Source organism: Rhineura floridana, chromosome 1, assembly GCF_030035675.1.
Source record: "Rhineura floridana isolate rRhiFlo1 chromosome 1, rRhiFlo1.hap2, whole genome shotgun sequence".
In the NCBI taxonomy this organism is placed as follows: Eukaryota; Metazoa; Chordata; class Lepidosauria; order Squamata; family Rhineuridae; genus Rhineura; species Rhineura floridana.
In genome coordinates this window covers 204,911,531-204,938,074 of record NC_084480.1, presented here as the reverse complement: position 1 = coordinate 204,938,074, position 26,544 = coordinate 204,911,531, and the positions used below count along the sequence as shown (strand labels likewise).

General features: G+C 42.1%; 1 protein-coding gene across 1 annotated transcript; it reads right to left on the bottom strand.

The window, feature by feature from the left end:
- Window positions 1-937: 937 nt before the first annotated feature.
- LOC133366968 (serpin B10-like) lies at window positions 938-17,300 on the bottom strand. Its single transcript, XM_061590533.1, has 8 exons — window positions 16,968-17,300; window positions 12,163-12,342; window positions 10,359-10,472; window positions 6,891-7,025; window positions 5,845-5,962; window positions 3,252-3,394; window positions 2,879-3,046; window positions 938-1,760 (listed from the first exon to the last, which is right to left on the bottom strand). Exons 2-8 carry the CDS (start codon window positions 12,328-12,330, stop codon window positions 1,356-1,358), a joined length of 1,251 nt encoding a protein of 416 aa, XP_061446517.1. The 5' UTR covers window positions 12,331-12,342; window positions 16,968-17,300; the 3' UTR covers window positions 938-1,355.
- Between the last annotated feature and the right edge of the window lie 9,244 nt (window positions 17,301-26,544).

The window sequence follows — 26,544 nt, the reverse complement described above, 5'->3', positions numbered from 1 at the left end:
TGCATTAAAATGTATACGTTAGTTAAAATGACATACAAAATAATCAGTATATTAGGAGCAATGTGTGCATTAGTCAATACTACATACAAAAATGTGCATAGTAGGAGAAATTCGCACTATAATGCAGATGTATTTTCATGGGGAGTTTTTAAATTTTAAAAATGCAAATTCCTGCAGAAATGTGGAGAGCTGAATTGGAAACACGAGAAACCGAGAAAAGCTTCAGTTGGCAGATTTCCATCAAGGAAAAAAGGGGGAAGACAGCAGAAGAAGCCAATGTGGCTTCACAGAAAGCTTAGACATGACCTGAAAACAAAAAAGGACACATATAGGAAGTGGAAGAAAGGCCAGGCCACAAAGGAAGATCAGCACCTTGTAGGCACTCTATTTTTTTTAAAAAAAGTAACTTAAGTGTAATTGTAGTGATCACTTTTGAGTAATGGTAAAGTAATCTGTTCCTTTCAAAGAAATTTTTGTAATGGTAATTTATTACTTTTTGGGACCATGTAACAGTAATTGCAATTTATTACTTTTTAAAAGTAATCTTTCAAGCTCTGGAGTTATATGACTATCAGACAACAAGATTTTCTAGGAGCCAAAGGGGAGAGGAGGAATCCTATTCTTCTTGTTGTGTTCTCTCATATACGTTGTCTTCATTTCAGGTAAAGCTTAGTTGAAAAGTGGCAAGGTTCATCTTCAGCACCCAACCTGCCAGTTGGCACCTCACTTTTTTTAGGTGTCCCAGAGTCTACCAGACTTGAAATTCTCTGCATACCTGATGGTGTAAACATCACCATCATTCTCTCTCTCTCTCTCTCTCTCTCTCACACACACACACACACACACACACTCACACACACACACACACACACACACACACACACACACACACACACACAACATGCAAATACCTGACAAGTGATTGCCACCCACAATATAAATTACAACCCAACATTTATGGTACTAGATTGAATGCTATATAAGACATCTTTTGTTTATAAAGACATTTCAGTAGTGCTGGACTACTTGACTGCCATGGACTACTTTTTACATTTTACAGTGAATTAGTAACTGACGAGGATTACATCAAGTCCATTGCTCTAGTTCATATGTATACTAATAGTGCAATTTACAAAGAGTCCATCTCATGCATGGTTTTGGAGGTTTCTGTGGGTTTTTCCCCCAACAGTGAGTTGGCTTGCTGAGCATATCTGCTGTAGCCATGTGCACACTCTGCAAACCCACAGGACAGTGAGGAGACCTAACCCACCATATTTAGACATCTTTTAGCAATGTTGTGTACATTCCTGCTGCTGCAAGATCCTTCCTGTTTGCTAAGAGGAAGCTGAAATGTTTTAAGGGCAGCAGAATCTGCCTAAGAACAGAATGCTTTTGGTTTTGTTATGTCGGATGAAGAAGATGAAAGGGTGGTCCGCTGCAAACAAAATTGCACCCTGATCACTTCGCCCATCTATACTGGCACCACTTGAAGCAGCAGCCTCTGTGCCCTCTTCGTTGATGTCAGCAAAGCACTTTTGAAAAACTTGGGAAAGAACCAGATTGTTTTCCTCAGACATTCCGGTGAAATCAGCTTTGCCTATACTGAAGGCATCTGTTATCCCCATGCTGGTCAAAGTTGACTTTAGCTCATAGTGATCTTCTAACTGGATCCTCGGAAGATACACATTTGCTTCAGCTTCTTCCATTTCATCTGGGCTAGTCCACTTGGATAAGGCCTCATAAGTCAATTCTTTTTCTAGCTACAGTCAAGACACAAAGAAAATCAGATAATCAGTTAGAAAAGGTGCCCAGGATTGCTAAATTAGATGTACATCTGTGTTCTGGAACTCCTAATGGAGTATACACTAAACTGATTGGCATGTGCAAAAACAGTGCAAGTGTTTTCCCCCCTGTCTGTGTTAGGTTACAAATCCATTGAGCTATAATGCCATACATTCTTTTGGCACTGGGTGCAATAAGTGCAAGGTTTTCAACAGTCATCAGTGAACACACCATATCACAAGATGAAAAATGTGTGTCTGCAAAAAGAGGTGAAGGGGAACAGGTTTTTGATCTACAAGTATCCAAGAGGTTATTAAAGCAAGAGATTACTAATTAAGATTAGAGGCTGTCACTTGAACAAGCCCAACTGAATATAAGTAATAATTTCATTATGGAGATCAAAAGGTTGTTTCTTACAGGAGCGACATTTTAGTATAGGTTCCCAAGAGCATTTGAAGAAGCAAGGGGCCTTTGTGTTAAGGAAGGGAGGTGTAGTGGTTAGGGTGTTGGACTACAACCTGGGAGACCAGGGTTTGAATCCCCACACAGCCATGAAGCTCATTGGGTGACCTTGGGCCAGACACTGCCTCTCAGCCTCAGAGGAAGGTAATGGTACACCACCTCTGAATACCGCTTACCATGAAAACCCTAATCACAGGGTCGCCATAAGTCGGAATCGACTTGAAGGCCGTCCATTTCCATTTTCAGAGGTTGGCTGGAGACCTGTATGTGGTACAGTTTGCTTCTGCTTGTGTTCTATAATTTTTTAGAGTCTCCACATACCCCTTCATTCATTCATCGTCTTAACAGACAAGATTTTATCTCTATGTTCTTAGGTTTTGGATAACTAGAAATGAAATTTTTCTTCTTTGTTTTGTGTGATGCCCACCTTGCAGTGTGAATATATATGAATGCAAATAGATCAAACACCCCTTTCAATCTAGATAGATTTCAAATTCTGTATCTTTCTATAACCTAAACAATTCAGTCATTTTTGTTACAAGGTGTGTAAAATGAAGCAGTACATACAAATGCAGCAAATATTTGGGATAAAAACCAAAACTAAAATAATCTAAATATTACTACTTTTCTTTACCATTTCTAGGCCAGTGCTGTCATCAGTGATGTCATCAGGGAGGAGTATAAACATGCTGAAGTCATTATTGATATATTGGAGCTCAAGAATCTGAGTCTGCACTTCTTTTATGTAGTTCCAATTAAATTTATCATGCTGGAACATCATCTTCACTGGCTCACTTGTTCTCTGAAAGATTATAAACATACCCTTTGTTTTAATGAACATTAAACCTCATGAGGGAACAAACAACATTTGTATTTTTTGTATGCTGCTTGGGGCAGAGATCTCCCTTATATTACTCTGCAGTGCAGAACAATGTAGACGATACCATCACAGACATAGTGATTGATTAAAGGGGACTGAAGTTCATTCAGCAATACGAAATACTTACCTTGTTAAGTCTGAAGGGCTGTTCTGTTGTGTCTTCTTTCTTAAATATCTTGGACCAATTTCCCTTGAAGTACAGTGCATTCACCAAGATCAGCTGGGTAAGTGAATCTATAGATCCCTTGTTCAGCAGATTCTGTATTTTACCTTTTTGGGGGAAAGGGGAGAAGAGAGAAAGAAGTCATCATATGTTTCTGCAGCTTCACACATCTGAAGAAGTCTAGCTGTAGGTTTTGAGATAATCACATAGGAAATGTGACTTTGCTTTTAAAGACTCTCTGTGCCCTTGCCCCAACCTACCTTTCTAACATTATTTCCCAGTCGATCTTCATTCCTCCAGTTGTACCACTCTGATGCTCAAACTAGAGAGGACTGGTCATAACTGAGAACTTCCACCCTTGAGTGCAGGATCTCTGCTCCGCTGCCGCCACAAATTGCCAATGTGGAGTTTCTGATCTGAATTGGGACCCAGCATAAAGGGTATGGCCCTCACAGCTGCTCTCTTAAATGACTCTACCCAATTTTCCCTGCATCTTATGCATGGAACTCCTACCCTGAATATCTATATTGCATCTTCCTTGTCTTTCAAATCCCATCTCAACACTCCAAGTTTTTCCAGGAAGCCTTTGGTCTTACCCTTTACCCCTCATCCACCAATGAAATAAAGCCTAACACATTTGCTTATACTCATTCCTGTTTACCCTTTTCTTCTCCTCTCCCCACTTTATTTCCTATTGTTGTCTCTCCGTGGTTGATAGGCTGATTGCAAGTTCCCATGGGAGGGATAGTTTTTTTTGGTTATTTTAGGGAGCAGTCCAAACCCAAGATCCACTAGGATGAGTGGGTTAGGATCTGGCAGGCCTCCAGCTCAACTTGCTGAACCCAGGCTCAGCCCAAGTCCCCAATCCCTGCTCAACTGGAAATATGGTGGTGTAGGTTCCTTATCCTGGGTTACTTGGATCCTAATTGTGTTCAGCTCATTCACATGGCTTGGCAACTCAGCAAAAATCCTGGTGTAAGTCAAACTCTGTTTTAAAGGCTTGTTTTCCCTCTGCCAGGCTTGGGATGGATCAGCTGGCAATAACCTAACTCCCGAACAAGGGTTGGATCTGGTGTACCTTGGCACCAACTTAACTTAAACCATCGTAAATTACACTGGCTTCCCATAGTTATGATTGTTTCTTTGTTCTGTAAAAATGTCATAGATCTTGATGGTGCTATGTAAATAATTGTAATATTAAGCATAATCTTATGGAAGAATTGAGCTGGAATCGTGTTTGGTGAATCATTCTCATAACCTTTTGATGATACTTTGCATGTGGTATATTATGGAGAACTTCTATTGGATGTTTTTAATCCAACCTGACTGGGCTGACAGGCAAATCTAGGTGTGAGGGGAAGCATTTGAACACTCACATCTTCAGGCACCCATTGCAACAAACACACTGAGAAGTGTCCTCATAATAGTAGAACCCACAAAGCTGAATACTGCAAGATTCAGGGCAGAAAAAAATATTTCTTCACCCTACCACAAGATGTAGGGATAGGGAAATCTGCCAGTTTTGGTTTATTTCAGTTTCTCATTTTTCTAATCTTAAATTCAGTTCTCCAGATTTGTTTTTCTTTTTTTTAATTCTCATGCAAATTCATCAGCATTTTAGTGTGAGTTCCTCCTAGTATACAATTTGTATGCAACTGGGCTCCTACTGGGAGGAAGGGTGGAATATAAATTTAATAAATAAATAAAAACTTTGCCGAATATACAAATGTTTGCAAAGCAATTTCCCCTATGTTAATGCATTTTGGTATGCTATTTTCAGTAATATGTGCATTTTTATGCACACTTTCCCTCAGTATATGCATTTTTATACACAGTGAAATTGTTTTATTGTGTCTTTTAATTATATGTGGATATATTTTTATAATTGGCTTTATACTTGCAAGCCACTTAGAAGCCATTGTGGCAAGTAAGCGGTATACAAACAAACACATACATACATACATACATACTTGGCTGGACAACTGCACTGCAAAATTCGGAGAAGTGTGAATTTTGAAGGATGGGTGGGTTTGATTTTTGCATTGTTTTGGAAAGAGCACATGAGGTAGGTTTGCCTTTAAATTTGGACAGAATAAAATATATCTCTCACCTCTAGCCACTAGTGAGGGCTCTTAAAGGGAGTTAGTCAATTTCATGCAGGATAAGGCTATATCAGCGGCTACTAGTCAATGACACTGTACTACCTGAGCATAAGAAGCAGTATGCCTCTGAATACCAGTTGCTGGGGGTCATGAGCAGGAGAGTGCTGTTGTGGTCATGTCTTGTTTATGGACTTTCTGTAGGCATCTGCCTGCCCACAGCTAGAACGAAAACTGGACTAGGTGGGCCTTTGCTCTAATCCAGCAGGACACTTTCTTATGCTCTTATGAATGAACGATGTTGTAAGTTTCCCAAATTTTAGTAAGAGACTAATGTTGCATAACTCTCATGTGAAAGAATCAAATGAGAGCGCATACTTGTTTTAAAAGGGAGGAAGAAAAGAAAGATAGGAGTGGTGATCACATTATAACCGGCAGAGCAGGCGTTTTGAGCTCACCTTCTGTTTGGTGTTCAACCCAGGAATTGATCTCTTTTCTGACTTCTTCGGCAGCTCCTTGAAAGTTTACTGTTTGTGGCTCTGTATTATAGTATTTCTTCAGTGATTCTGTGAATTCCTTAAAGGTAAAGTGACATTTTATGCTGTTAAGGCAATACATTGATGTAAATGAGTGCCAAGCAGGGGGACAAAATGTTTATGGTTTACTACAGAAGCAAATTAAAAATTTGAATACACATCTATTGTTATGATAGGCAGCTATTGCATGTTTTTATTAACTTCTCAATCCTGATTCCATATGTATTAGAAATGAGATGCTGTCACTCCAAGATAAAATGGGTGCAGTGCAGCCTGATATTTTCAGTCTGAGGAAATATCTCAAGCACTGAGAAAATTGATCACATAAGGGGTTTTCTTTCATATCCCCAAATAGCATATTGATAAGTACCTGGGGATATTTAACTAGGGGTGCTAGCAGTAGCTAGGTAGCCTTGGCACCAATCTTAACTCTGCACAATGATGACTGCTTGCTGGAGGAGGGAACTGCTGATCTGTTCTCTGCTGCCATGATCACAGATGACCAGAGGGCAGCATCACAGCTATTAGCTCAGTGAGTGTCAGGTGACCCAAAGGGCCAATGGGGTTCTACATGACCTTATAAGACTTCTGAGTATGGCTGGGCTCCTTACTCTGTGCTGTTTTCAGATGGCCTGTCCCTGTTTGCTTGACTACTACCCGGGATTGTACCAGTTTACCTCTGGACTGCTAGCACTAACATATACCATGAATACAAATGAATTTCTAAAACAGTATTGTACTCAGTGGAGTTGGAAATAAAAAAGAAACATATGGTATTCCAGTAGCTGGTCTAATGAAGATGCGGACACAGAGGCAAGCTGCTTCTTCAAACCCCAGAAGTTCAAAAGCATTAGGAAACGACCTCACAGGATTATACGATCCTTATCATATCCCTAGCATATACCTCTTTCTGCAACAGTAAGTTGTCTTAAGCCTTCATCCTCAGTAGTAAAGCATGCACCACTCACTTTTTGGAAAGGCACTGATCTGTCTCCATATAGCTGATTGACACTTCTAAGCAGAAAATGTTTTGTAGGCTGGTTGATTTCTTGACTAAGTTCTTGGAATGTTGAATGGATGTTGCTTGATGTTTCAAGAGGGGCCTTAAACAGAGAAATGCAACATTTAATAACCCAACATTCTGCCTTCAGCATTACCTCTTACTGCATTTATCCCTCTTAGGCAACATAAGCATGTTAACCATCTACCACTTTGTTCTGGCATTGTCCAAAAGTTTTCCCTCCTATACCTTTCCCCCTACTTCCCAGGTCTTCTGTCTTCCTAAGCCTGAGGGCAGGGGCCATGACTTATTTTTATTATTAAATATACACACCTGCCACTAGTGTTGTGTCTTTCATTTTATCTGGTATGAGCTGCTTCGGGAGTCATGGTGGCTGGTGGCTCAATGTCTGTGGGGAAGTGGAATCCACTCTGGGTTTTAGACTGAACTTCCAAGGAGCTGGCAAAGGTACTGAAACCCATTCCCAAATAGGTTCAGTACCTTGGACAGCTCCTTGAAAGTTTGGATTGAAACCTGGAACAGATTCAACTGCCCCACTGACATGGAGCCACCAACGGCCACTGTTTGGGAGACTATTTTGTCTGAAAAGTGGGACAAATATATAATTGATAAATAAGTAATAAATTAATAATTCTCTTCCTGTTTGCAGGAGATCTGTACAGAGACAAGGTGCTGTCATGACAGATATTCAGAGTTGTTCACATGGCATCTTTGGAAAGAAATTCAAACTGTTTATTTTAGATTGAAAAACACAATTGAAGCCTGAGTCGCTAACTACAGTTATTCAGCTGCTTAGCAGCAGCAACAACAACAAAGGTTCTCCTTCATGCACTGTCCTGAGAAATGGGTGGCTTTTATTTATTTTATTTTATTTATTTATTAAATGTATTAGTCGCCCATCTGGCTGGTTATCCAGCCACTCTGGGCGACGTACAAGATAAAACAATACATTAAAACGTTAAAAGTTAAAACCATAACAGTCAAAACCTAACCCACCCCAAAAGCCTGCCTGAAGAGCCAGGTCTTCAAGGCCCGGCGGAAGCTCATCATAGAAGGGGCATGGCGGAGATCATTTGGGAGAGAGTTCCACAGGGTGGGGGCCACTATTGAAAAAAGCCCTCTCTCTAGTCCTCACCAGTCTAGCTGTTTTAACTGGTGGGATTGAGAGAAGGTCTTCTGAGGCTGATCTTGTTGAGCGGCATCCCTGATGATGCTAGAGGCGCTCCTTCAGATAGACTGGGCTAAAACCGTATAGGGTTTTAAAGGTTAAAACCAACACCTTGAATTGGGCCCGGTAAACAACCTGTAGCCAGTGCAACTCCTTCAGCACTGGAGTGATGTGATCTTGCCGGCGGCTGCCTTTAATCAGACGAGCCGCCGCATTCTGTACCAGTTGCAGCTTCCGGACCGTTTTCAAGGGTAACCCCACGTTGAGTGCATTACAGTAGTCTAGGCGAGATGTGACCAGGGCATGTACTACCGGTGGGAGCAGATGGTTGGGAAGGTAGGGGCGCAGCCTCCGTATCAGATGGAGTTGATACAGCGCCGCCCGGCTCACAGCCGAGACTTGAGCCTCCATGGTCAGCTGGGAGTCAAGAATGACCCCCAGGCTGCGGACCTGGTCTTTCAGGGGCAATCGTACCCCATTGAGCACCAGGTCCACATCCCCCAGCCTTCCCTTGTCTCCCACAAACAGTACCTCGGTTTTGTCAGGGTTCAGCTTCAGCTTATTCCTTCCCATCCAGCCACTCACCGACTCCAGGCACTTGGACAGGGTTTCTACAGCCAATCTCGGTGAAGATTTAAATGAGAGATAGAGCTGCGTGTCATCCGCATACTGATGACATTGCAGCCCAAATCTCCTGATGATTGCCCCCAGCGGCTTTATATAGACGTTGAACAGCATCGGGGAGAGGATGGAACCCTGTGGCACCCCACAAGTGAGAGGCCAAGGATCCGAAACCTCATCCTCCAATGCCACTCTTTGGTACCTCCCAGAGAGGAAGGAATGGAACCACTGCAATACAGTGCCCCCCATGCCTAACCTCTTCAGGCGGTCCAGGAGGATAACGTGGTCAACGGTATCAAAAGCCGCTGAGAGATCAAGGAGGACAAGGAAGGTGCATTCGCCCCTATCCCACGCCCTCCTCATATCATCTACCAAGGCGACCAAGGCTGTTTCAGTCCCATGTCCAGGCCTGAAGCCCGATTGAAATGGATCCAGATAGGAAAGTGCATGAAATGAATATATTAGTGAAAATTACACAAAAACTGCATTCCGTTAGGGAACATTGCTTGCAAAAATGTGCATTTTAGGCAAAACTGCATATAAAAATGTATGTTAGGAGAATGCTGATGAACTTTTGTGAGAACTTTAAAAAAAAACAAGCAAACGCAGAAATAAGGAGAACTGAACTTAAAAATGGAAAAATGAGAAACCAAAACTGACAGATTCCTCCATCTCTGCCACAGAGGTAATAATGAACTAATGCTGGACTGAACACACAAGATTTACCTATGTGAAGGCACTTTATATTGTCCTTTTAAGCAACAAGATGAAGGGAAAAATTAGTCAAATTTTATCTGGGGAGGTTAATACCTCTTTAAGCCTCCACCTGGGACCAAGGTGTGGGCTGCACCAGCTGTTTTCCATGGAACATATCCTAGTAAAACACGCTGAAATCAAGTTACCATTACTGTTTTGTACACTACAAGATCAACCCAGAGAGAATTAAGTTGAAAGGGATGTAAATTGAAAGATCTGCTTAAATTCCACTAAAATCAAGGGGCAAGCACTTGTGTAAATATTCATTTATTGCAGTCCATATTTCTGTTGGCTCTAAGAGTTTCGTGGTCCACCAACCCAGGTTGTTATACTTCAATGAAGAGAACAATTGTTACTAATTTCATGATTTTTACCAGAACAACAAAGTACTGATATCTGAAATTAGCTGCTGATGTTATGGAATTGCTTGTATGTCAAGTAAGAAAGAAGTGCAGGTAAAAGAGGCTATGGCTTCTGTCCTAGGCACACTCAGTTGGGAGTAAATTCTTGACATCCTGCTTGCCAGTTTTCATCCATATATTCAAGCTGCTCAGAACAAAACTCTGTTTGACAATAAATGTGCATTCTTGTAGTTTTTAAGGGGGGAGGGGAAGTGTTTTTCAGCATAAGAATGATTTTCTCTGTGTTTGTTTATACACTCCCTTTGATGGTTTGCATTTTTGAAGTGCAAAAACATTGTGCAAACTAGGAGTCACGCTATTCCATTCTGTCAATGTCTACATTCACTCTGTGAACCAGGACAAAGTAGGCTGAAAAAGGTTAATGCCAAACTCTTCAATCTTGTTTTTAAAAGTTGGCAAGCATACATTTGTCTTAGATGCATTCAGATTTGTTTTTTTCAGAAATTACCTTCTGAATATAGATGCAGGGGTTATTCAATAGCTCCTCCATTTTGGAATGTCCTTGCTGGTGTCTCACAGCATGGGTAGTCTCAGTTCCCTCTGCTTTGTTAAAATGAAGCACCTGCAATTGGAATAAATACAAAGAAAAACATCAGAAATATAAGTTCATTATATATTAGGCATATAAATGTGCTTACAACATCTTGTAAATCAAAGGAACCTTTAAAACAGCCACCACATGCCAATACGATATGCCATAGGAACATAAGAAGAACCTGCTGGATCAGGCCAGTGGCCCATCTAGTCCAGCATCCTGTTCTCACAGTGACCAACCAGTTGCCCATGGGAAACCCACATGCAGGACCCGAGCACAAGAGCACTCTCCCCTCTAATGGTTTCTATCAGCTGGTATTCAGAACCATACTGATTCTTGTCATGGAGGCAGAGCATAGCTATTGTGGCTAGTAGCAATTGATAGCCTTATCTTCCACGTATTTGTCTAATCCTCTTTTAAATCCATGCAAATTGGCATCACTGCCTCCCGTGAGAGTGAATTCCATGTCTTCTAATTTGGTTATGGCTTCTGTCACTTTACGGCTATATTAGGAAATGGGGATAAAATTTGTCCCATGATATTATCATCCAAGCTTCTGACATGGTTATAGATGTATGACAGTAGTCTTCATTGTTTTCAGCTAAGGACCCACTGTTAGCCCACACATGCAGTTGAGGACCCACTTCTTAATTTTTGTATGGTGATTGTGACCCACCTAGACAGCAAGTTCCCTTGTCCAGAAGAGAGAGCATTTCTGCAGGGCAGGAAAAAACCCTCTAGATATATTTTGAAACATGGAAGAGTGCCATCCTGTGTGATTTGCTCTCTCAAGAACTACAAGTTCTAGAATCCCTTGCTGGCATTTCCTGAGCACAGGCAGGAGGAGCCAACAGTGCGTGACAGTCAATGCAACAGGAAAGAGGCATGTGCATTATAATAATAACTCAGGGACACTGGTCTGGTTTGCACAAAATGCAAAACCATGGATTATTCCACTACAGTTTATCAAACCATGGCTTAGTGTTATGTGTGAACCCAGCTCAACAGCTTAATTAACTATGGTTAAATGTTGCTCGTTAACCAAAGTGTGTACTTTTGAATGCCAGTTGTCCTAACAAGTTTGAATGCCAGTTCAACCAGCTTTGAAAACAGGGAGGAAATTTTTTTTCTTTGAGTGTGGGCTGATTTTTGTCCAATCTTAATCCCCTCCCCCCAAAAACATACAACAAACCCACATGCCCCAGTCTGGAAAATTTGGGAAACACTAACCTATAGTCTTTCAAAGACAATCCTGTTCCATGTGGCAGCAGCCATGGTTATACACACTGTTGTGGTGGCCTTCTCTTCAAACAGTGAAGTCAGGGGTGGGGAACCTCCAGCCCATGGACCTAATTAGGCCCACCAGTCCTCCCCATTTGGTCTGCAAGGCTGTTTCAGCCAAGCTATGGCCACCTGCCCTACACATTACATCGTATATGATATCATGTGTGGGGCAGGTAAAGGAGGGGCTTGGACGAAAGGGGCTTTGCAGGCACTGCCAATCAGCTGATCAGCAGTGTCTGCAGAACCCCTTGCACAGGGCTTTCCCAGCACTGACTATCAGTCATTGTGCACTGCGCACAAACAGGTCACCTGTTATTTCTGTAACATCAGGCGATTGGCAGGTGGTCAGTCCTGCCCACCTGTCAAACTTGGCCCATCAAGTAAGGGCCAGATCCAGTCTCCCACCCTAAGTTATGAAAAGCACAACGCTTACCTCTGCTATCTGCTGTGCAGTACGGCCTTGGGCCCCAAGGTACACCATGGCCACAACAGATGAAATACTCCATGGAGAAAATAGGACATTTTTGTTGCTTTGAGCCTTGCACATGTGCTTGAAAAAATCAATGGCAAAGCCAGCATTTGCTGTGCTCAGAGCCTCCATTGCTATTTAAACCTAGTAAAGAGAAACAAAAATCATGTTTCAGAGTGTTTATAATTTTGCTGGGGACTGTTGCTCAAGTCTATTTCCTACTGAAGAAACTCTGGAAGTTTTTAATAAGCAGGCAACTGGCCTGAAAGACAAACTTTCAGAAACAATTAATCACTCTTTTGGACCACGGAAACTGTCTGTCTTGCATTACTTTTGTGGCATTAGATATTAGCAATGTGGTTTAAAGTCTTCTGTCAAAAGCCTTGCCTGTACACTGTACTATACTGTACACTGGCAGTGACACTCCAGAATTTCAGTGCTACCGGGAGATGCATGCAGCCTATTGCTGAGGTATTTCCCTCCCAATGTTCCTTCATTATAAGAAAAATGTGTAGTAGCTAGGCAGTTCATATTCTCTCTGCAATAAGAGTTGGACCAGTGTTTCCCAAACTGTTGAAACCTGGGGCACAATTTTTTCCTGGATTGGGGGGTTGAGATGGGTGGGTCTTTGGGTTCCATTCAAGCCCGTAATCTTGTATCTGGAAGTTGGGATTAGCAAAGGAAGAAACCTGCTCTGCTGGTCAGATTAGTTCCATTCATAAATTAATAGATTCAGCCAAGTCCTTCAAGTAACATCATTAACATGTGTAAGGATCAGCCAGGAGAGCAAAGTGGGCATAAGAACCCTTTCAGGGGAGAGGCCCTCCTCCCCCATCACCTGGCTGGAGGCCCTCTCATGCTGGAGCCAGGAATTGCCTGAGTTAGTGTTAGTCTGAGGAAAGGCTGGGAACTGAAAGCAAACAGAGAGGCTTGCTTTCTCTCTGTGCCTGAGGCCCCAAAGCTATGGTGGACTGTTAATGCTATGAACTCCTCCAGCTCAGGCTGTATATATGTGTAAATAAACCATATATCCTACAAGATACCACATTGTTTGCTGACTTTCTTTCCAAGGAAAGCAAACCCTGGGTGAGTGCAGGAACCCTTAGAAGTCTTGTGCCATTTGGGGATTGGGGTGCAGGCAACAATATATAGCTACTATATTACACAGCTACTATAGTAGTACTATATTATATTACTAATATAGTAGCTATATTATATAGCTACTATATTACACTACTATACTACATAGCTACTGTATTCCCTGATCAGTGGGCAGGCATCCTCTTTGTAATGGTGGCAGAGCCTGCCTTCTTTTCCCAGTCAAGTCAGGTTTCCCAGTAGAACCTTGCTTTCTGGACAGTGGTGATGCTTCTAAAAATTCTTCTGGGCCTGCCAGCTGAAGTGCAAGTTGTTTCAGGGAACCCCAGTGTGTCCCTCACTGCCCATACATTGGCAGAGGCAGGGGGAACTGATGCTATACTTGCTCCAAAGGGCATAAGAACATAAGAAAAGTCCTGCTGGATGAGAACAAAGTCCTGCCTAGTCCAACATCCTATTCTCACAGTGGAACATTTCAGGCCTTGTGGCAGGGCATGCCCTGCCACACAGTTTTGGAATCACTGCCTTAAGATTGCTTTCTCAGAGTAGTACTCATTATTATGTTATGAGACATGCCATAAATGCTGTGTCAGGCTCTCAGAAAAATTTGTTGCAGAGAACTATGCACTGGGCTGCTTTGGAAGAAGTGTTGCCATAGACAGTGCTTTGTTGATTCCTTTGTTCCATGGTTTATTTGTCTACTTGTTCTGGTCCTGTCAAGTCTAATCTTGCCTCTTGCCTTCCCAATAGTTTTCTGATAATCAGTCTTGTAATTCCACTAATCCACTAAGCCACCTACATACTGTATTGCACTCTACCCATCTTTTCACGGGTTAAGTCTTGCTAAATTGCTAAGAACATAACCCCCTTTATGCATTCATTGCATGAAGGAGGTCCATGTGCTGTTGTCCTTGCCTCTGAGATTATATGAGGTTTAGGGATGTAGCTCAGTGGCAGAACATCTGCTTTGTATGCAGAAAGTCCCAGATTAAATCCCTGGCATATTCAGGCAGGGCTGGGAATGTCTTTTGTCTGGAACCCCAGAGAGCCACTGAGTGTAGGCAATACTACTGAGCTGTATGGATCAGTGTCTGACTTGGTCTAAAGCTCTTATATGTTCCTATATGACTCCCTTGCCCTGCACCCTGACAGTGCCATGCTGAGTGTGGGTATCAGAGCTAGGGTTGCCAGGCTCAGGGCCTGAGACTGATCCTGTATCTTTAGGAGAAGAGAAAGTCAGCCAAGTGCAGGTGTTCTTGCAACACTGTAATGGGAAAAACCACAAGGTGGAATTCTCCCTTCCCCCTCCACAACTTTTAAAGATACAGAAGATACAGAAGACCGGTTTGGAATTTAACGTTATCTCTGAAGAAATTAATGAAGATATTAGAGATAAAGTTATCAATGGCTTGGATAATCTTCTGGACTGGAATGATGTGATGGAGCTTGATATAGAGAAAATCTATGGAATTAACTGCAGCCATGTGACAATGGAAAAACTCTTAAGAGATGAGCCAGTGCATTTTGTAAAAAAGAAGAACACAGATATGACTTTACAACAGTATTTCAGCAACTTATTCAGAATGGATGGCAAGAAAATATTTGGGATAGAGGAAATTCCCATCAGACTCTTATTATATGACTATGGCTACAACAGCAAGATTATTATGGAATACTGATAATGGAAGATTGGACACTGAAATTACTGGACTTAACAGGACTATTGAAGATGGAAGATGGAACTAATAGGGATAATGGAATAATGGCTATTGAAATTATTGGACCTAACAGATTCTGATGAGATGGATTAATCGAAATGTTTATTTGGACTATGGTTATGACAATAAGATTATTATAATTATTAACGAGATGGATTAATTGACATGTTTATTTGGAGAAAAATTGATAGATATATTTCTTAAAGAATTGAAACCTCTCTTTGACTTTTTGTGGAAAGAATAAAGTAATGTTTATGAGATTTGATGATTAATTAAGATAACTACTGGAGGAAAGTGATTTTATAATATGATTTAAGAGACAGGATTGTTATATATTGTAGATCTATAACTGATTTGATATATGACAAATGGGAAGTCAACATTTTATTTTTTTTGTTTAATCATTTTTGTTTTGTTTTGTTTTTTGTCTTTGAATGTTTTATGATTTTGTTTTCTATGTTTTATGAAAATTTGAATAAAAATTATTGTAAAAAAAAAAAAAAAAGACCGGTTGCCAGGCCCGGCCTCCCAGACATCTTCTGTATCTTTAAAAGTTGTGGAGGGGGAAGGGAGAATTCCACCTTGTGGTTTTTCCCATTACAGTGTTGCAAGAACACCTGCACTTGGCTGACTTTCTCTTCTAAAGATACAGGATCAGTCTCAGGCCCTGCACCTGGCAACCCTAATCTGAGCTGGGAAGCCAAATTTCTAGAGGTAAAATAAAAAAAGGTAAATTTCTAAAAGAGGGGACACCTTAAAACGCCATCTCTGTTATCTTTTCGGCGCCTATTGAAGAGCTTCCTCTTTCAACACGCCTTTTAAGTTGAGACCATATCCCAGTCTGCTTCTGTGTTAGAATTGCTTTTTAATGTTTTTAAAACTTAAAAAAAAACCAATATGTTTTTTAACCTTTTTTTAAAGATGTCTTCAAAGCTTTTCAAAATGGTTTTTAAAGTTATTTTGTTTTAATGTAGTTTAATGTCTGTTTTTATGAAGTTTTAAAGTGTTTTTAGTCCTTTTGTTTGCTGTCCTGGGCTCCTGCTGGGAGGAAGGGTGGGATATAAATCAAATAATAAATAAATAACAGCCCAGTGAGAATGCAGTATTGACTGACTGTGGGGGAAAACATCTGAGACTCAGAATGGAGTGGAGTATTGTGGAAGAAGGGACATCTGAGTGACTGGAGCAGGCAATGGAAGCACTCCACTCATCAGTGTTTTGTAGCAGGTCCCACTTGTACCATATATCTTCTATTTTATTTTTCTAAAGATACCTGCAGCTGGGTTTCTGCCCTTTTCTGACAGTCTCTTTGCCTTTAACAGCCACGAGATGGGTGGGGGAGGGGGAGAGGAGAGGAAATAGCAGGTGCAGCTTTTCCCATCGCTGTATCACCATGCTTAGAAAAGTGGTATCTGTTGATTTTCTCCTTATCCTGCAATTGGATATTAGAGGCACTAATGTTAAACCAATTACCATTCCCTGTAGTGTTCTAAAGCTATAGCATCCCTAACAGATGGCTGTCAAGGTTCTGCTGGCAGATTTTTAGTAAGGGAATAATTGGTTTCATTGTCAAACTGCTCTCACTGTGAAGAACTTTCTCTTAACACTCAACTTACCCTCCTATAACTTAAGCTAATTTGATCTGCCCTCTAAGCATATTCTACTTATAGCACAACAGCACATTTCAGGATGTGATTTTGTGAAAATTAACTGCAGAGCTACTGCAATTGTATGCATATTTACTTGGGGGTAAGTTTGAACTTCATGGGACTTACTTCTGGATAAACATGCACCAGATCAGACTGTAGGCTAACATTTTGTCTCTTATGTAAATTGATATTAAACCATGCAGTTTCGGTACCACAGTCCTATTAACAAATTAATTACACTTGGTATGGCAGCATAATCCATAACAGGAACAAAAATAGAATAACTATTTCTAGGCTTACTTACCTTGTTTAACCCAGCTATTGAAGAAGACACTCTCTTCACCTTGCTGTAAATCCAAAGGCAAGGCAAGCTGATTATATAGGATTTCTCACCACTCCCAGAGAAACTTTCCTCATTTCTCAGTGTGTGTGATGCACTACACTTTTGCCCTAAGGATATGACACTGTGGAAGAATTGAAGCATCCTGGGCAAGAGTGAGTGATCTAAAGAAAAAATGCAAAAATGTCATCATTATGATAATAGAAATATCCAACTGCTGCTGCTGTGCTGTGAGACTGATACAGCACGAATCACTGAATGTTTGAACAAGAACATTTTCCTGTGAAATGTGGGAAATTCCATGAGCTTGTCATCTATTAACTACTAAGGCTGTAGTCCTCAAAATACACATGGACATGCAGATATCTACAACTAACACGAACATTTCCTGGAAATGAAAAAGCACATACAAATAAATAATAGAAATGCAATAAAGATATTTACCCATTACTTGCTAAGTGGAAAGGGTATGAAGGACTTTCATTGACCAGCTTTTCCTTGCTCCTAAAGTCTTAGAGAATCAATACAGCATACTCAAAATGCAATTTTTTTCCTGATTGAATTAATCCAAAATAGCAACCACCCCTAGATTCCATAATCATGCTAACTATAAGAATTTAGGTCAGAAGTGACATGCTGTGCAATTCTATGCTTATTTACTAAGGAGGTATGCCCCACTGTGTTCAAATGGATCTACTCTTTTGTAACTGTTCATAGAATTGCAGCCTAAGACCTCCGATGACTCCAAACTAGGATTGCCATTGGACCATCAATATTGGGAAGATAATGACTTATTGTAATTGATGGAGGTATTTTTGCTTTATTCTCAGTTGTGGATATTTTGTCAATAAATATATGATATGGATTCTTGAATTTTGCTGATTGTTTATTTTAGTTGGATTTTGAATTACAGGATGACAGTGTGACTTTTTTGTATATATTGTCATTTCTGTGGTTGTAAACCACCTTGAGTACAGTAATGTTGAAAGGTGGTATACAAATTAAAAATGAAATGAAATGAAACACTGGAAACAGAATTCTGGACTAAATGCACCTTTGGTCTGATTCATCAAAGCCCAAAGGACTGACAAGCATTCTCTGGGCTCAAGGAGATGGTGGTGGTTCTTTTCTGACTTGCTGTTACCCAGGCTGGGTAAACCGTAAAGTGGCAGGAAAGACAACTCATCTTCTAGTAATGCTGGCGTAGTTCATACATGTCTCAAAAGCTAGTTTGCTCAAATTTGCTTTTTTTAAAAAGTATTGTGAAGATCCCCCAAATTAAGCAAAGGCTAGTATGTATTATTTCCAGCAATCTTGTTAATTACCAGGCAGCAGAATTCTTCCAACCATTGTTTATGGATGCCCAAAGCTTAACATGCAGCAAGGCCCCTGGCTTTTTATGGGTAACAGATTGCCATTATTTACCCACAACATGGAAGATCTGCTTAACCGTCTATGTTCTTCCTTCAAAAAGAAGTACCAAGATATAGGTTTAATACTAATATCTAATCTTAATGTATTGTGTGTATATAAATCAGTAGGGGCTTGGCAGGTGGGGTGGAGCCACTACATTAGCTTCCTGGCAGGTGGGTCGCAGTTATGACTGAGTAGGAGAGGGGGAGGGAGGAGGCCGTGGGGAGGTTGGCATGATACAAATGCACTGGTGGAGCCAATCCTGTGCTCCTGCCAGTGCATTTGCACCATGCCAACATCTACACTGCCTCACCCTTCCTCCTCCTATCTCCTAGTCAGCAACAGCAACCCACCTGCTGGGAAGCTAGCATAATGGCCCCACCCCACCTGGCAAGCCTCTTACGATACAAGTTCTACAGAGCGACATCCCCAAAATAGCTATGAATTAAAATCTGTTATGTACTATGACTTTGAAATCTGTGTACCATATTTGGCATGTGCTTTAATTGCCTTAGAACCAGATTTTCACAGAAGAGTGTTTGTTCACCTGTCACTAGGTAACAAGTAAGCATCAAGCACACATTCCATTTCATACGGAACACACCTCATTTGTATCTGCCAAATCACACCCTTTTCACCCATGAGAAACATGATAGAATGCTGGTGACTTTCACTTTGAACTCCTCAGTCTTAAAACTATGCAGACTCTGTATTTTTAATAACCTTTCAAAGCAGCTTTCGAAGGAGCTGTGATTCATGCATTCACAGAAAGGTAGGATTTACGTATCAAAACTTCATTCAGCACTCTGAACAAATATTTTTGTAGCGGTGTGGCTTGATGGGAAGCTGCCTTGATGCTGATTCAGAAACTTAGGTGTGTTGTGTGAATAAGACTTAGTTTTGATTTCTCAAAGCTGATTCACTGAGAGTGTGGCTGGCCCATTCTTTTTTAAAAAAAACCTGTAGGGAGCTTGCATGGAGTGAACAAGTGAATGTGCAGGCTTCACTATGGACCTAGATCGCTACTGTTTTCCACACACTCCCAATTTTCCCAAGTGGGGAGAAGTTCCAAGGATAAGGTTTCGTTTCCATTAGATGAGAGAGCACTGGGAATTTGTAAAACAGCTTTATTTACAAATATCAGCAAATCACATAGGAAGCAAATAGCCACTACTTCAGCAGGTTGTAGTCCCCCACCCCCAGAACTCAGTTGACATGCCTCACTCCTTTTGACTCTTCACTGACCATGTCATAGCTTCTTCTGAACTCGTTGCTGTTTCTCAATCTGGTGATGGGCCAAATCAACAGGAAAGTGAAGAAAAACTAACCAGGACATTTAAAAATTCCTCATGTTACTTATGGTTCATGCCTTGTGCTGCAAGTTCCTGTTTCTCAATAAACAAGTAACTTGCGAAGCACAACAAACCCAAATGATGCTTTCGGATTTGTCTGCTGAAAAGGTAATGGTTATGTTATGCTATGGTTTATTTATATACTGCTTTTCAGCCTGAAGACCCTGAAAGTAGTGAACCCCATAATAATGCAAAAAGAAAAAGACAGATAAGAATATAAAAAGAGCCATTCTGGATGAGGCCAAAGACTGATTATAATCTAGCATTCTGTTCTCACAGTAGCCAACCAGGTGCCTATGGGACGCCTACAAGCAGGACTTGAGTATAACAGCAACCACTCCACTTGAGTTTCCGAGCAGCTAGTATTCAGAAGCACCCTGCCTCCAACAGTGGAGGCAGAACATCGCCTTATCCTCTGCAAGTTTGTCTAATCCAAGTTGGCAACCACCGCTACATCTTGTAGGAGTGAATCCCATAGTTTCACTATGTGCTGTGTGAAGCACTTTCTTTTTCTTTTGTCGGTCCTGAATCTTCCAACATTCAGCTTCGCTGAATGGTCCCAAGTTCTAGTATTGTGTGACCTTCTCCCTTTCCACTTTCTCTACCCCATGCAGGCCAGTTCTAAAGGGTGGCAAGGTGGGGCACTGGACCAATGGCCCCTGGAGCTATAGGAGGCCCCTCGGCTGCCCCTCCGCTCCCCTTCTGCAATCCATGCCCCCCCCACCCCCACCTACCTGTCTGCTGTCTTTTACTATTGCCCTTAATGAAGATGGCGGCTGCGGTTTCCCTAAGGTACTGAAGCCCCTGCTGCCATCTTAGCTGATGACAGAGATGCGTGCATGTAGCGCGCACGCGTGCCATCAACAAAGATGGCAGCGGAGGCGTCATCCCCCTAGGGAAACCACGGCCGCCATCTTCATTAAGGGCAATGGTAAAAGACAGCAGACAGGTAGGTGGGGGCCGCGTGTGTGCATGCGTGTGTGTGTGCGTGCACACACACACACACACACATACACACGCCGGGGCTCAGGGCAAGCTGATGCCCAAGGGCCCCGGCATGCCTGGAGCCGGCCCTGACCCCATGCATAATCTTATACACCTTATACATGTGCCCCCCCTTACTTGGCTTTTTCTCTAAGCTAAAATGCCCCCAATGTTATAACCTTTCCTCATAGATGGGGTGCCCCAACCCTCTTGATCAATTTGGTGCCCTTTACTAAACATTTTCCAGCTCTACAACACTTTTTTTTTAGATGAGGCAATCAGAACAGTCGCTCGCCAGCTCCAGGCTCTCTTGGATGAAACTGATTATCTGGATCCATTTCAATCGGGCTTTCGGCCGGGGTTTGGTACAGAAACAGCCTTGGTCGCCTGTATGATGACCTCTGTTGGGAGAAAGACAGAGGGAGTGTAACTCTGTTGGTTCTCCTTGATCTCTCAGCGGCTTTTGATACCATCGACCATGGTATCCTTCTGGGGCGACTTGCGGATTTAGGAGTTGGAGGCACTGCTTGGCAGTGGCTGTGCTCCTACCTCGAGAATCGTCTCCAGAAGCTGGTGCTTGGGGAGCATTACTCGAGTCCCTGGGTACTCCAATATGGGGTCCCACAGGGTTCAGTTCTGTCCCCCATGCTCTTTAATATCTATATGAAGCCGCTGGGTGAGGTCATAAGGAGATTTGGAGTGCGTTTCCAGCAATATGCTGATGATACGCAGCTCTACTTCTCCTTTTCATCTTCTTCAGGTGAGGCTGTTAATGTACTAAACCGCTGCCTGGCCACGATAAAGGACTGGATGAGAGCTAATAAACTGAGACTCAATCCTGACAAGACTGAGATGCTGTTGGTGGGGGGGGGCTCTCTGCCCAGATGGTTGATGTCCGACCTACCCTAGATGGGGTTACACTCCCCCTAAAGGAACAGGTCTGTAGTTTGGGGGTCTTATTAGATCCGCTCCTGTCACTGGAGGCTCAGGTAGCCTCGGTGGCACGGAATGCGTTCTATCAGCTGCGGCTGGTAGCCCAACTACGACCCTACCTGGACAGAGAGAACCTCGCCACAGTTATCCATGCTCTGGTAACCTCTAGATTGGACTACTGTAATGCACTCTACGTAGGGTTACCTTTGAAGACGGTTCGGAAACTTCAGCTGGTGCAGAATGCTGCGGCCAGAGTTCTTACTTGGACTAAAAAATCTGACCATATAACACCTGTCCTGGCCCAGCTGCACTGGCTACCAATATGTTTCCGGGCCAGATTCAAAGTGTTGGTTCTTACCTGTAAAGCCCTTAACGGCGTCGGACCGCAATACCTGGTGGAATGCCTCTCCTGCTATGTACCTACCCGTTCGGTGCGCTCGACGTCGAAAGCCCTTCTCCGGGTTCCAATGCATAGGGAGGCCCAGAGAGCAATAACTAGAGCTAGGGCCTTCTCAGTGGTGGCCCCCGAATTATGGAACGCCCTCCCTGACGAGATACGCCTGGCGCCTTCTTTGTTACCTTTTCGGCGCCAGGTAAAGACCTACCTCTTTGCCCAGGCATTTTAAATTTTAATTTTAATCTATTTTAATTTTAATCTTTTTGTCTTAACCATGTTTTTAAATATGTTTTTATAGTTGTATTGTACCCACACCCACCTGTATTTTAATCTGTTTTTATTCTGTTGTACACCGCCCTGAGAGCTTGTCGCTAAAGGGCGGTCTAAAAGTGCAATAAATAATAATAATAATAATAATAACTGTACACAGTATAAGTGAGATCAAAACACAGATTTGTATAATAGCATTATGATATTGGTAGTTTCATTTTCAATCCTAATTTACTAATTATCACTAACATGGAATTCACCCTTGCCGCTCAGTGGGTCGACATCTTCATCAAGCTATCTGCTATGACCACAAGCTCTTGCTCCTGGTCAGTCCCTGTTTATTTAGACCCATCAGTGTATATGTGAAATCATGGGGGGTTTGCCCCAGTGTCCATCATTCTATACTTGCTTACACTGAACTTCATTGTGTCATTTTACTGTACAACAAAGGTATAATATAATGAATCAAAACAATATTCACTAATAAGCAAAGAAAACCTTGCCATTTAAGAACACACCTGTAGCCAACAGTTATTTCTATGAAACTTTAAAAAGCAGGGAATTGGGCAGCTATAGTGAATGCACCAGAGAACCAGGAGACCTGACCTCCTCTCTGAGATATTGTACTGCCCTATGAATTTATAAAAATACAAACACAATTTGGGGTGGTCTTTCACATTCCAATACACTTCCTGTGTTGCTTGGCAGAGCTACAATCTGTGGAAGAGGGGCTGACTGTTAAACCACTCTAGCTACTGGAGCTCTGTCAGGGGAATAGAAGTCTCCTAACAGCTGTCACCACCCTTCACAAACTACACTTCCCAGAATTATTTGGGAGAAGCCATGACTGTTTAAAGTGGAATAAAGATCTGGTGTGGGTGTGGCCCCCTGATTAGCCAAGCCAAACAGCTGTGTGTCTGGCTTTTAGAACACGGACAATTGGTTCTTACTGAGTATGCCTGCAGTATCATAGAGTCCAATGTTAAATTTCTTCAATTAATTAAAAATCAGCCAGGCATTTTTTTTTAACTTTTAAACTGCAGAAGATGAAGACCAGAGTATGGGGCAAAGTCAGTAATAGGACTACAGGTACTCTGTGAACATGGCTGATTTTAATTAATTTCAACAAATTATGAGACCACTGACAGAAAAAAATACAACAGGGGTCTGGATTTTTTTTCTCTTGATTTACACTTTTAACTCTCGATTCTCTCTGAGTGTTTTGTATATCACCATGAAAACATAAAGGGTTGTTTAGCAAGAGTTTCTGAGTCCAGGATTATAAGTTTTGTAAGGTTTTGTTTTGAAATGAGCTTATGGCAAGCATCAGAATGGCATGGGGGTATTTTCAATTTAACATTGCAGAATGTGAAAAATCCACATTGGCTATAGTATACAGCCACTCTCATGGCTGTAGAATAAAACAGCAAAAAAATAATAATAATCACAAAATACCCACCAATCAAACTGGATATGTGTTTGTGAGCTGCATTTACACTCTCACCATAGATGCAACTTCCTGTCATGAGCCGTGAGCAGCTGTCAGGCTCAGGCTTGGGTTAGGAGTAGGGTTGCCAGGTTCGTGGCCTGAGACTGATCCTGTATCTTTAGGAGAAGAGAAAGTCAGCCAAGTGCAGGTGTTCTTGCAACGCTGTAATGTGAAAAACCACAAGGTGGAAATCTTTCTTCCCCTTGCACAACTTTTAAAGATACAGAAGACCCCTGGGGGAAGAGGAGGGGGGAACAGAGGAGGATTGGATGATATGAAGCTGAGACATTGGAACAGAAGCTGGTGGAGGGAGGCCCTCCCCCGCTTGCTGATTCTGGCACTTCTCTTCCATCCAATGGAGAGGAGAGTGTCATTGTGGTCTATGGAGTGCTAACCTGCCACTTGAGCTGGATGAGCAGGAGTTCAAAGGGGAGGTGGGCTCAGCCTTGTCTCTCAGGAATAGGCCATGCCTCCGACAACAAGAACAGACACACCTACCTTAACATAGTGCATGCCTGCAAGTTGACATTCCTACAGGGCATGGGAGTCTTGCAAGTGGGTTTGCCATGGCCTGACTTTAAAAGCTTGGTGGATGGGCATAGGATTTTGTGAAGACAGCTCTGTAGCTTCTGTGTGGTTCTGAATTTCTTGCTCTGTTCCTGACCTCTTGAACTTTGACTCCTGCTCCCTGCCTGGATGGTCCCACCATCTCATCTCCTAATAAGAGATTTGGGATGCTATGACACTGGGCCTGCTGCTGAGTCTGTACCGTTTCTTTGCTTCAATAAAGATCTCTTACTTTCATGTAAAAGTCTCTGTTGTCATGTTTTGGGCAAAACAAGGACACTCCTTAACATTCCACCTCTCACTTGGAAGCCAATCTCTCACCTAGGTGTAAGACCAACTTCAGCCAGTTGCCCAGGGGGGGTGTCCTCCTCCTCTTCATACCCCAATGGAGCAACCCAAAGGGTCATCCCTTCAGGTCATTTCACCAGGGCTGGCCTGCCAGCCGGATTTGTACAAAATGGCTGGACAGCAACACTGCAGCATTAATATCAACTCCATTTTGGATGTGCTACTCTAGGCTTTCACTTTCTAAATACAAGGTCAACCTCCCTAAACTGCAGTTGCTGAGGATGGAATAATAAAGACTAATGCACTTTTGTTTTTGCACGTCCCTTAACTTTTCATGTAGCATGTGAGGGGTTTGCCTTTCTCATTCTTTTAATTATTAAACTCATTCATATTTTGGGGACTATGATGCTTGAGACTGAAGTAGACACAAGTTTAGAATGTGTACTTCCTTCTAAAACAGCCATAAAAATTCTATATCCATTCTGTCAGTAACAAGATGCTCTGAAAGCCGTTCATTCGTATTATAGAATGTTTAGTATAGAAAGTTTATCACTGGGTCTCAGAACAAAGAGCTTTCTTTATTGTTTCATGAAGCCCAGGTGATTGCTGTGGCAATGGAGCCTTGGGGACAGCGCCAGCAGTGTAGTGGGAAATTCAGAAGTACAGGTTCCCTTCATGATAGTCACAGCCACGCCCCTCCCATCCTTTTGTTTTGTTTTGCTGCTGGGTTCAGAATGAAATCCTTGTTAATGCCTTCTTCCACAACAACAGATATCCCTAGGAGCCAATCAGCATGAAAGAAGAGTGTTAGCTACTGAGAAGAGTATTTTCAGTGGCTGACTCACCTTCTTTTACTCTGATTAGTTCTGTTAGGTCCAAACCCAACACGCAAGCCATCACTGCCTACTCAGCTCACATCCACCCAGGAAGGTGCGGAGTTGAGAGCAATAATCTACTGCCAGAGGCCAGGAAATAACACACAATATTACCTTTGCAAAGGGGTCCCAAGACCTGCCAGCAAGATGCTTTCCAGAAGTGGGAACCCCGTTTATTGAAAGAAAGCAGATTATATAGTTTTCCCCAGTGGTTACAAAAATGGGGAGCAGACGTCATAAAGGATAGAAAAACAACACTAGACATAGTAATATCTAAGATATGGAAGATGGGGTGCTTAGGATAACAAAAGCCAGGAACATCTTTCTTTTCCTCAGGCATAGACTTGCATAGTTTCTACGACCTTGAGATAAGCACTCAGAGTCAGAAGAACAAAGAACAGATAGGAGCAGGGGAGGTTCGGTTACAAGTGGGATCATTAAACTAAGATTTACACTCAAGTTACATTTCTACATTTGTAAGCATATGCGTGTCAAGGTCTACAATCATGTATATGAGGCCTAGGCATTCTTTTGTAATACAGTTGGTAACATTCTACAAGTCCTTGAGTATAGATGTGCATAAGGAAATGGGGAGGGGAACACATTTCCAGTTCAATCAGGCTTTTATTCACTGAGCCACTGGAATGTTTAGGGTCAGGTCATGGGGAAATAAACCGATATCTACTTTATATCAAGTCAGTAATATTTCCATACCCAACAGTTCCAATAAGCAGGAAAGGACAAGGAAGCATGTTAGAAGGTTCTTCTCAGTGGCTGATACACTCCCCTTTCATGTTTGTAGGATGCTAGAGGCATAGGGAGCCTGCTGGGACCCTGCTCCCAAAAAAGTAAAGGGTCTAAGACCCCCCAAGTCCCTGGACAACTACACGCCAGGAAGCCTGGGAGGAAGGTATTTGGGGAGGGGAAGTTGGGATTCAATCCTGTGGGGCACTCCTTTGCAAGCACCTTCTCT

Coding starts and splice junctions, on each gene's coding strand:
- LOC133366968 (XM_061590533.1), bottom strand. CDS start 12,330: ATGGAGGCTCTGAGCACAGCAAATGCTGGCTTTGCCATTGATTTTTTC. Junction 7,026..10,358: donor CCTGCATCTATATTCAGAAG/GTAATTTCTGAA, acceptor TCTCTGTTTAAG/GCCCCTCTTGAAACATCAAG. Junction 1,761..2,878: donor ACAGCACTGGCCTAGAAATG/GTAAAGAAAAGT, acceptor TCTTGACTGTAG/CTAGAAAAAGAATTGACTTA.